Source organism: Macaca thibetana, chromosome X (genome assembly GCF_024542745.1).
Source record: "Macaca thibetana thibetana isolate TM-01 chromosome X, ASM2454274v1, whole genome shotgun sequence".
NCBI classification, from domain to species: domain Eukaryota; kingdom Metazoa; phylum Chordata; class Mammalia; order Primates; family Cercopithecidae; genus Macaca; species Macaca thibetana.
Genome location: NC_065598.1, coordinates 67,218,352 through 67,230,385, shown reverse-complemented (window position 1 = coordinate 67,230,385; position 12,034 = coordinate 67,218,352). Strand labels below are relative to the sequence as shown.

Here is a 12,034-nt window from a genome sequence, read left to right as displayed (position 1 = left end):
GTATGAATTTTTAAAAATTATTTTCTAATTTCTCTCTTCTAGATGAATATAAGAATAGGAAGAGAATGGTTGGATGTTGGAAATTTTCTAATCGCTGATGAATGTTTTCAAGCTGCTGTGGCCGTAAGTTACCATTGATTTTTAGCTGAGGCAATTATTAGTAGTAACATCTGTGGTTATTGTCATTGGTACATTGTACTGTGGTTTTATTTTTCAGAGTCTGGAGCAATTATACATCAAATTAATTCAAAGGAGCTCCCCTGAGGCTGACTTGATCATGGAGAAGATTACTGTTGAGAGAGACCACTTCAGAGTGCTTTCTTACCAAGCAGAGTCTGTAGGTATCATGGGCACCAGGGTCTTCCAGTGGGGCATTTTTTCTATATGTAAATGTAAAAGAGATGATATATTACCTATTGGAAGAAAGTCAGATGTCACTGGCCTTTTATAGGATATTAATTTGACCTTTTTATCTCTGTTATATCTGAAGGTGATGTTACTAATGCTGATTGGAATCTATGGGGTGGCTAAGGGTGAGAAGACTGATATACAGTTAAACATCATTTTCACCCCCTGCATGTAACACCTGTCATTTATTTATGGCAGCAGTCCCTACTTGAAACACCTGTCTCTGTGACTCTCTCTTACATTCACAGTCTGCCTAAAATATTTGCCTGAAAAGAGCCTTCTCATTTGCAGTTGTTCTGAGTTGTCTATTGATGCTTTCTAAAAGTCTGCTGCGATCACACACTGTTTAAAGTTATATTTTACCTCTGTTTACCTTGTGGATTTCTTTGTCATCATACACTTAGGTGTGCATTTGAGCTATGATGAGTTTGCTTTCTGTTATTACACAATTCTGGAAATGAAAAATCCCCAGCTGGGCATGGTGGCTTGTGCCTGTAATCCCAGCACTTTGGGAGCCTGAAGTGGAAAGATTGCTTGAGCTCAGGAATTGGAGACCAACCTGGGCAGCATAGTAAGACCCCCATCTCTACCAAAAAAATAAAAGTAAAAAATTAGCCAGGCTTGGTGGTGTGCACCTGTAGTTCTGGCTACTACGGAGTCTGAGGCAGAAAGATCCCTTGAGCCCAGGAGTCTGAGGTTAAACTGAGCTATGAGTGAGCTATGACTGTGCCACTGCACTCCAGCCTGAGTGACAGAGCTAGACTCTGTCTCAAAAAACAAACAAAATAACAACAAGAAAGAAAAGTCCCCTTTTTATTTTGTAACATTTATTGAGATACAATTCATATACCATAAAATTCACCCATTTACACTGTATAATTCAGTAATTTAGTATATTCACAGAATTGTGCAATGTTCACCACAAGCTAAGTTTAAAACATGTTTGTCACCCCAAAAAGAAATCCCCATCAGCATTAGCAGTCATTCCTCATTGCTTCTGACCCTAGCTCTAGCAACCATGAATTTATTTTCTGTCTCCATAGATACGCCTATTTTTGACATTTCATGTTAATATAATCATGCAATAAATGGTCTTTTGCGATTAGCTTCTCTCACTTAGCATAATTGTTTTCAAGGTTCATCAGTGTTGTTGCATGTTTCACTGTATGAATATGCCATGTTTTGTTTATCCATTCATCTATTGATGAACATTTGAGTTGTTTCCAATTTTTGTCTATTGTGAATAATTCTAATGTGAACATTCATTTACAGTGTGTGTATGTATGTTTTTAATTTTCTTTGGTATATAACTAGGGGTGGAATTGTTGGGTAGCATGGTAACTCTAAGTCTGTGTTTAACCTTTTGAGAAACTGCCAGAATGTTTTCCATAGTGGCTGAACTATTTTATTACACTTCCCCCAGTAGTATCTGAGGGCTCCAATTTCTCTACATCTAAAAATTTTATAGTTTTAGCACTTACACTTAGATCTGTGGTCCATTTTAAGTAAATTTTCAGGTATAATGTGAAGTAGAGATCTAACTTCATTCTTTTGCATGTGGCTATTCAATTGTCCCAGTACCATTTGTTGAGAAGACTATTCTTTCCCCATATTGAATGACCTTAGCACCTTTGTCAAAAATCAACTTATCATAAGTGTAAGAGTTTATTTCTGGACTCTTGATTCTATTCCATTGGTCTATATGTCTAGCCTTATGCTGGTACCACACTTGTCTTGATTACTGTAGCTATGTAGTAAGTTTTGAAATTGGGAATTGCAAGTCCTCCAGTTTTGTTCTTTTTAACATTTGTTTGGACTTTTCTGGGTCCCTTACATTTCCATATGAATGTTAGGATCAGCTTTTCAATTTGTGCACAGAAGCCAGCTGGAATTTTGATAGGGATTGAATTTATAGAACAATTTGGGGGATATTGTTATCTTACGAATATTGTGTTCTGGTCCATGAACCTGGGATGTCTTTTCATTTATTTAGGTTGTTTAATTTTCTCTCATTTATTTATTTTTATCATTTTTTTTTTTTTTTTTGTAGAGACGAGGTTTTGCTATGTTTCCCAGGCTGGTATCAAACTCCTGGCCTCAAGCAATCCTCTCACCTTGGCCTCTCAAAGTGCTAGGATTATAGGTGTGAGCCACCATGCCTGGCCAGACCTATGTGTGGTATTTTTGTCGTTCTTTTACAGACAGGATCTTGCTCTGTTGCCCAGGCTGGAGTAATGTGGCCCAATCATAGCTCACTGCAGCCTCAACCTCCTGGGCTCAGGGGATCCTCCTCCCTCAGCCTCCCGAGTAGGTAGGACTATGGGGGTATGCCACTGTGCCTGACTAGTTAAAAAAAATATATATACTTTTTGGGTAGACGTAGGGTTTTACTATGTTGTCTAGGCTTATCTTGAGCTCCTGGGCTCAAGTGATCCTCCCACCTTGCCCTCCCAAAGAGCTGGAATTACAGGCATGAGCCACTGCGACTGGCCAGACCTATGTATTTTAATTGTCCACAAGCTCAAACTTAAATCAGTGATGTGACGTAGCTGCAAAAAAAGCTAGCACGGCCCTAGGCTATGTTAATAGATACATAGTGTCCACATCTAGGTAGTTAATTCACATTTTGAATATTGTGATAACTTCTACACATCACATTTTAAAATTACTGGGTTGGTGTACAAAGTATATCATATGAAAAATATTTGGAGAATATAGTGATGTTTGTCTCAGAAAAAGAAGACAGTAGGAATGATAGCTCTCTTTGAATATTTTAAGGACTATTGTATTGAAAAGGAATTAAACTCCACAGGATAGAATGAAGAACAATGGTAGAAATTCTAGGAAGACGAATTGTGGCTTTATGTAAGTAGCTTTTTATCAGTGATAGTAATCGTATAATGGAATAGCTTTCCTGCAAGATTCTAAGTCTGTTTTCACTGGAAAACTGTAAGCAAAGATGTGAGTATCCTAATAATTATACATTGCAGAAGGAATTCCTTCATTTGGTAGGAAATTTGACTACTGTGATCCTTAAGTCCCTTTTAACACCGAGATCCTATGATTTCAGAAGGTCTTGTAGCATTTCTTCAGTGTGGTGGATGTTGATATCTAAATGGCATCTTCTTTATATAGCTGGTTAAAAGTGTTAGTTGTTATAATCAGTAATGAGAACTATATAATTCTTGACTTTGATAAGTGATGACATCTTCAGAAGTTGAAGTGAAGGCTAATTCCTTTTGCTGTAAGTTCATTTTTCATTTCTAAGACACTCTCACCATTAGAGTTTATGAGTTTTGTTGATATTTGCTTGGGAGAAGACATCTTTAAAATGGCGGTTAATAGCGGTGTTTGATAATGAGTTTTCTCTGTCCTAATAAAGCTCCTGAGAGGCCTTATCTTTTTCTAGGCACCTACCATTTAACCAGTTAGATAATTGCTTTATTATTTATTAAATTATTCAACAGACAAGGAATATCTTCTATGAACAGACTACTATGCTAGGTTTTGTGGAGTAATGCAAACAATCACATATCCTATCCTCAAGGATTATAGTTTAGTTGGTGAGATAAAGGATGCATATACAAGATAGAAAAAATTGGGTACTATAATAGTTGTACAGATAAGTGATCTACATGCAGTGTTGAGTGCTGTGTGTGAGTGGAGATATAATACATGGTCATTTTCCTTAAGAAAATTATAAGCTAGTTTGAGAGATAGGCCATAAGTACATGTTCTAAAACTGGAAAAAGGAAAATATTAAGTGCCAAATGAATGACTTAGGTTAGGTGGGACACAGACTTTGTCGAAAGTGGTTACATCACCTTCCTAACAATTGTTAACATTTTATTTTTCCTCAATCCCTATATCCACTTGCAAGGTGAAGGATACTTTTCTGTGTATGCATGTGCCAGATTATTCTTCTGTAATCTTTCGGAATTGTAAAAATAACTATAGATCTTGGTGTTTCTCCTAATTCCCCATTTCCCTTGGTTACTGGCAGTGCCTCTTTCTGCATTGTGCATCATCTGCAGATGCAAGGATCGCATATTTTGCTTCTGCTCCCTCCCCTATTTAAAGTGAGACCATTTGTAGAAGCTGACAAGGTCACACTGAGGAAGGGGCTATGAGCTTACCTATAAAGACTATGATGGAGGCTATCCTGGAGACACAAGCCAAGTGAAAGCCAGCTTTCTCTATTATATCAAGGACTTTGGTTCACCATCTTTCCTAGTAGTTAAAAAAGTAGTAATGTAAAAAAAATTAATCTGCATTGTCAGCTTCTAGCATAGTGCATAGCACGTAATAGATATTATGTAAATGTGTGTGGTACAAATGAATCTGCTCTCCCCCTATTATTCCTTTCTGATCTTTTTACCCCCCCCCCGATCCTATCAAAAGAGTGGCAAGTAGTATGTAAAATGTGAAAGGCTGAAAAACACTAGTACAGGCAAGTACTACAAGAGTGTAGAAAAGTGGGGAGATTATTGTGGACTGGGTTGTAGGGGAAGACACACAGGATTTAGAGCATGATTTGAACTTTGAAGGAAGAAACAGACTTAGGAAAGTGGGGAAGAGGGCACAGAATATTCCAGGCAGAGCAAAGGTTTGCACATGAACAAAGTCATATAAGGCAGTAATGTGCATGCCATGTTTAAGGAAGAGTGTGACCAGTTTATCTGAAGGAAAGTATTTTGCAAGGGCACGATAAGTGCTAAGTCTGGAGAAGTAAGTAGGGCCAGGTTGAGAAAGCCCAAATATACCTCTTTGAAAAAATACTTTTGATATTTTCCTAAAGGTACTGGGGTAATTGAAAGTGTTTAGGAAGAGGTTTGGTGGCACCTAGTGAAGAGTAACCTGTAATCATGTTTAGACTTGATTTTAAAGTAAACAGGGCTGGGCGCGGTGGCTCAAGCCTGTAATCCCAGCACTTTGGGAGGCCGAGACGGGCGGATCATGAGGTCAGGAGATCGAGACCATCCTGGCTAACATGGTGAAACCCCGTCTCTACTAAAAAATACAAAAAAACTAGCCGGGCGAGGCAGCGGGCGCCTGTAGTCCCAGCTACTCCGGAGGCTGAGGCAGGAGAATGGCGTAAACCCGGGAGGCAGAGCTTGCAGTGAGCTGAGATCCGGCCACTGCACTCCAGCCTGGGCAACAGAGCAAGACTCTGTCTCAAAAAAAAAAAAAAAAAAGAAAAATAAACAGAATCAAGGCATAGTGTAACCATGAACCGGTGAAAGCCTGGACTATAGTAGTACCAATGAGAATGAGAAAGAAGGGACAGATATAGGAGACATATAAAGGAAGCAATCATTTACGCTCAGTGAGAAGGACTTGAACCATTGAATCTTTGGAGGCAGGAAAGGGAGGATAATAAAGCCTGTTCATTCCACAAACATTTATATGTTGTTAGGAGGTGGGAGAGTACGGTCAAAAGTAGAGCAAACACTGCTAAGCATGGTGGCTCACACCTGTAATCCCAGCACTTTGGGAAGCCAAGGTGGGAGGATCATTTGAGGTCAGGAGTTCAAGACCAGCATGGGCAACATAACTAGACCCTATCTCTGTGAGAAAAGAAAAAAAAAATTAGGCAGGCATGGTGGCACATGGCTGTGGTCTCAGCTTCATGGGAGGCTGAAACAGGAGGATCACAGGTTGAGGCTGCAGTGAGCCATGATCACACTATGGCACTCCAGCCTGGGTGGTAGAGTGAATCCCTGTCTTTAAAAAAAATCAAATTTAATTACATTAAAATTTCAAAAAGCAGAGCAAACAAAAAAGAAGGAATACCAGAGATGAAAGAGGACTAGAACAGTGTGGGTCATCCATGAGAAGAGAGCTTGGAGAAAAGGATGATCAACAGTGGCCAGTGCGTCAGAGAAATAAAAGAAAATGAGGTTGGAATAAACGGCATTGAACCTGATGTTTAGGAAGATGATAGTGACCATAGAAAGCAGTTTCAGTAGTAAGGTGTCTCAGTTCATTTCGTATTGCTATAATGGCATACCTGAGGCTGGGTAATTTATAAAGAAAAGAGATTTATTCTTGCTCATGGTTCTACACGCTGTACAAGAAGCATATGCCAGCATCTGCTTCTGGCCAAGGACCTCAGTAAGCTTTCAGTCATGCCAAAAGTCTAAGGGGGAGCAGGCATATCACATGACAAGAGAGGGAAGAAGAGATACAGGGGAGGGTGATACCAGACTCTTTCAAACAATGCCATCTTACAGGAACTACTAGAGCAAGAACAACTCACTGTTACTGTGGGGAGGGAGCCAAGTCATTCATGAGAGATCTGACTCCATGACCTAAACACCTCCCACTGGGCCTTACCTCCAAAATTGGGGCATCACATTTCTCTCTTTTCTTTCTTCCTTCTTTTTTTTGGGGGGGGGCGTATTTCTAGTAGAGATGAGGGTTTCCCCATGTTGGCCAGGCTGGTCTCGATCTCCTGGCCTCAAGTGATCTGCCTGCCTTGGCCTCCCGAAGTTCTGGGACTACAGGCATGAGCCACTGTCTAAATACTTAGTCTTTTCTGATGAAATTGGCGGTGGTGTTAACAAATGTGATTTGATTTGATTTGATTTTTTTTGAGACCGAGTCTTGCTCTGTTGCCCAGGCTGGAGGGCAGTGGTGCCATCTCGGCTCACTACAACCTCCACCTCCTGGGTTCAAGCGATTCTCCTGCCTCAGCCTCCCAAGTAGCTAGCTGGGACTACAGGCAGCCGCCACCATGCTCAGCTAGTTTTTGTATTTTTAGTACAGACGGTGTTTCACCATGTTGACCAGATATGGTCTCGAACTCCTGACCTCGGGTGATCCACCCGCCTCGGCCTCCCAGAGTACTGGGACTAAGGCATGAGCCACCATGCCTGGCCAACAAATGTGTTTCTAAAAACTTTTAAAATTTTTGAAATAAGCATAGATTTGCAGGAAGCTGCAAAAATAGTAAAGAGAGATCTGTGTATCCTTCACCCAGTTTTTCCCCAGTGGTAATATCTTGCTTACATATAGTGCAATATAAAACCAGGAAATAGACATTGATACAATCCACAGACCTTATTTAGATTTCACCAGTTTTATATGAACTCTCTTGTGTGTGTTCACGTATGTTTACATAGTTCTGTACAATTTCATCACATGTGTAGGTGTAGATTCATACCACCACAATCAAGATACAGAACAATTTCATTACCACACAGATTCTTTACATAACCCCTTTATAGGGATACCCCTTTCCAGTCATCCAAAACCCAGGCAACCAAAACCTAGTCTCCATCTCTATAATTTTGTCATTTTAAGAACATTGTATAAATGTAATAATATACTATGTAACCATTTCATATTGGTTGTTCTCACTCAGCATTTTTTTTTTTTTTTTTTTTTTTTTTGCGATCCATCCTTGTTGTTTTATGTGTTAATAGTTTGTTCTTTTTGTTTGTTTGTTTTTGAGACAGAGTCTCGCTCTGTCGCCCAGGCTGGAGTGCAGTGGTGTGATCTCGGCTCACTGCAACTACTGCCTCCCGGGTTCAAGCGATTCTCCTGCCTCAGCCTCCCAAGTAGCTGAGATTACAGGCATGTGCCACCACATCTGGCTAATTTTTTTGTAGAGATGGGGTTTTGCCATGTTGGCCAGGCTGGTCTCAAACTCCTGGCCTCAAGTGATCCGTCCACCTCTGCCTACCAAAGTGCTGGGATTACAGGCATGAGTCAACACGCCCAGCCCTGTTCTCTTTTTATTGCTATGTAGAATTCTATGCTATGGATGTACCAATTTGTTTAGCCATTCACCATTGAAAGAATTTGGGTTGTTTCCAATTTTTGGCTATTGTAAATAAGTTGGCATGAACATTTTCATACAGGTTTTTGTGTGGACATAAAGGGTATATTTAGTTTTTTTTTTTTTTAGAAACTGCCAGTTGTTTTCTAGAGTGGCCATGCCATTTTACATTCTGTGTTCTGTTTTGTTTTGTTTTGTTTTGTTGTTGAGACAGAGTCTCACTCTGTCACCCAGGCTGGAATGCAGTGGCATGATCTCAGCTCACTGCAATCTCCGCCTCCCAGGCTCAAGTGATTCTCCTGCCTCAGCCTCCCGAGTGACTGAAACAACAGGTGTGTGCCACCATGCCTGGCTAATTTTTGTATTTTTAGTAGAAATGGGGCTTTGCCATGTTGGCCAGGCTGGTCTCAAACTGCTGACCTCAGGTTATCTGCCCACCTTGGCCTCCCAAAGTGCTGGGATTACAGGCGTGAGCCACTGCAACCGGCCACCATTTAGATTCTTACCAGTAATGTATGAGAGATCCCATTTCTTTGCATCCTTGCCAGCATTTGGTATTGTGACCAATTTTTTTATTGTAGCTATCCTAATAGATATATAGTGATATCTCAATGTGGTTTTAATTGCATTTCTCTAATGGCTGATGATGTTGAATATCTTTTCATTTACTTATTTACCATCTGTATCTCCCTTTAGGCAAAATATCTGTCATTTTTCTTGTCTATTTTCTATTTTGATTGATAGTTTACTGTTCAATTTATGGGATTATTTATATATTCTCGATATGATTCCCTTGTCAGATAAATGTTCGCGAATATTGTCTCATTGCAGCTTGTCTTTTTGTCCTTTTTAATAGGGTCACAGAATACAGTTTTGATAAAGTCCAATTTATTGATTTCTTTTTCTTTTATGGATCATGCTTTCAGTGTCATGTCTCAGAATGTTTCACCTAGCCCTAGGTCTCTTAAATTTCCATTTGAATTTTAAGATCAGCATGTTAATTTCTGCAAAAAAAAGCCAACTGGAATTTTAATGGAATTGGATTAAACTTATAGATCAACTTGGGGACTATTGCCATTTTAATATATTGTCTTTTTTTTTTTTTTTTTTTTTGAGACAGTGTCTCACTCTATTGACCAGGCTGGAGTGCAGTGGTGCCATCTCGGCTCACTGCAACCTCTGCTTCCTGGGTTCAAGCGATTCTCCTGCCTCAGCCTCCTAAGTAGCTGGGATTACAGGCACGTGCCACCATGCCTAGCTACTTTTTGTATTTTTAGTAGAGACGGAGTTTTGCCATGTTGGCCAGGCTGATCTCGAACTCCTGGCCTCAGGTGATCAGCCTACCTTGGCCTCCCAAAGTGCTGGGATTACAGGGGTGAGCCACTGGGCCCGGCCCTGATAGTAGTTTTGACTGCCCAAAATGTACACATTTTTAAATACTGACTTACAGTTTATGAAATGCTTTCACATCTGTGATCCCATTTGATCCTCGTAAGATCCATCCTGTATTGTAGACATTACTGTCCCTATTTTATAGTTAAGAAAGTAGAACCTCAAAGAGATTGTGACTTACCTAAGTTCACTGAGCCAAGAAGTGGAAAAGCTGGGAATGCAAAGCTCATATTCTTTTCACTACATCAGTATAGGCAGGACATCACTCCACACCTAATGAATCACAGTCTCCAAGTGATGAGAGCTGGGCATGTGATTTTCAGAAAGCTCCACTGGTGAGTCTGATGCTCACAAAGGTTACTACAGCACTGTATTGTGCTGCCTCTTCTTTAAGACTTCTTTTACTTGAAATCTTTATCTTTGGGGCTTGAAATATTTATTTCTAGTCATAAGAAGACGAATAAATTTTCAAAACTAGCCTGAATTATTAGAGCTTTGATTTCTCTAAGATAAAAATCTGAGTAATGATAGACACTATATGAGTTGTTTGAACATTAAAGTCTCATATTGTTTTATATGTTATAAGAACAGACAGCAGCATCTATCCTCTGATATGGGGTTGTCACTCAGCCTTCCTCTTTTATAGTAAGATTTTCTCCACCTTGAATAATGAATTAATCAGCAAGTATTCATAGAATATAGTGTAGAAAGGGATATTATTTTCTAAGAGATATGGCTTATTGAGGCACTTGTGTTAGCAATTTATTTTCCCCTTTAATAATATCTAGTATTAAAGCCTTATAAGAGAGTATCTACTGAGCAAGATGCCAGGCTTACTATTCAGCAGTTAGAAGAGAAAACTAGAGAGAAACTGGCGTCTTACGTGTTGTTTATATTTTCTTCTCTCTACTCAATTATTTTATTATTCAAAGCACAATAATATTTGACACCACGTAAAGAAGAGAAGAAAATAGCAAGTGTAGTATTTTATTATTTCCTTGTACGTATCCACGGTTTTCTTACAAAAATGCTTTGTCAGTTTTTTTTTTTTTTGGTGACAGAGTCTCGCTCTGTTGCCCAGGCTGGAGTGCATTGGTGTGATCTCAGCTCACTGCAAGCTCCGCCTTCCGAGTAGCTGGTATTGCAGGTGCCCACCACCACACCCAGCTAATTTGTGTGTGAGAGAGTGTATGTGTGTGTGTGTTTTAAGTAGAGACAGGATTTCACCATGTTGGTCAAGCTGGTCTCAAACTGCTGACCTCAGGTGATCCACCCACCTCGACCTCCCTAAGTGCTGGGATTATAGGTGTGAGCCACCATGCCTGGCCAACTAAGTTCTTAAATGACTGAAACAAGCCTCTTCTATAAGTGCTAAAATAATGTGTGATTGATGTTTTCATTCATTTGGGGGTGTTCAGTCATAGAATGGTAGAAATGAAAGGGACCCTACAGATAGTCTAGTACAGTTTCCTCACTTTATGAATGAGGAAACAATCTGTGAGAGCTTAAGGCTCAAAGTTACACATGATAAATGGCAGAGTGGCTCTTTTGGCTTCATGATGAGATTGTACTAAGCTGCTTTTCTTTTTTCTTAAAAAAATTTTTTTAAAGAGATGGGGTTTTGCTCTGTCATCTGTGGCAGGAGTAGAGTGGTATCTTCTTAGCTTACTGCAGCTTCGAACTCCTGGACTTGAGCAATTTTCCTGCCTCAGCCTCTAAAGTAGCTGGGACTGTAGGTATGTGCCACATGTCTGGCTAATTGATAAGCTGCTTTTTGTAGTGGATATACACAGCAGTTCAGACTATGAGGTTATTGTGAGCTTGTTTTAAGACAAAGACTGGGCCGGGCGCGGTGGCTCACGCCTGTAATCCCAGCACTTTGGGAGGCCGAGGCGGGCAGATCACAAGGTCAGGAGATCGAGACCACGGTGAAACCCCATCTCTACTAAAAATACAAAAAATTAGCTGGGCGTGGTGGCGGGCGCCTGTAGTTCCAGCTACTCAGGAGGCTGAGGCAGGAGAATGGCGTGAACCCGGGAGGCGGAGCTTGCAGTGAGCCGAGATCACGCCACTGCACTCCAGCCTGGGCAACAGAGCAAGATTCTGTCTCAAAAAAATAATAATAATAAAAATAAATAAATAAATAAATAAATAAAAATAGACTTTATTTAAAAAAAAAAAAAAGACAAAGACTGCTGTTTAACTTAATTCCTCTAATGTAAAGGTGAATACAAGAGCTATTCAAGTTGCAGAAGCATCTAGTAGACTTGGCATTATGTCATAATATAATAACATAAGGTAGTACAACCAGTTTTTGCATTTCCAGAAAAGTAAATGACTCCCAGTCATTCATTATCAACTCTGTGTCACCAAAGATTACCACTTATTCTTCTGTATTTTGAGCAAACTATTTGTTTAGCTCGAACAACTAGTATTGCTAAAAATATTAGA

At 39.8% G+C, this 12,034-nt stretch overlaps 2 protein-coding genes across 3 annotated transcripts in view; one reads left to right on the top strand and one right to left on the bottom strand.

Annotated features, from left to right (window-relative positions):
- Window positions 1-12,034, bottom strand: part of LOC126946196 (60S ribosomal protein L37-like) — a 321,281-nt gene that overhangs the window by 24,218 nt on the left and 285,029 nt on the right. Inside the window, exon 1 of one of the 2 annotated variants that reach the window (XM_050776265.1) lies at window positions 4,787-4,790. The exons of the other annotated variant lie outside the window; for it this stretch is intronic. The gene's annotated coding sequence lies outside the window, so the exon portion shown is untranslated. Of the gene's footprint in view, window positions 1-4,786; window positions 4,791-12,034 lie in introns of those variants that run through there. 2 annotated transcript variants of the gene reach the window in all.
- TEX11 (testis expressed 11) overlaps window positions 1-12,034 on the top strand; it is a 323,712-nt gene that overhangs the window by 61,116 nt on the left and 250,562 nt on the right. Inside the window, exons 6-7 of the mRNA XM_050776219.1 lie at window positions 43-123; window positions 218-337. Of these exons, the coding sequence (XP_050632176.1) occupies window positions 43-123; window positions 218-337 (201 nt within the window). The remainder of the gene's footprint in view (window positions 1-42; window positions 124-217; window positions 338-12,034) is intronic.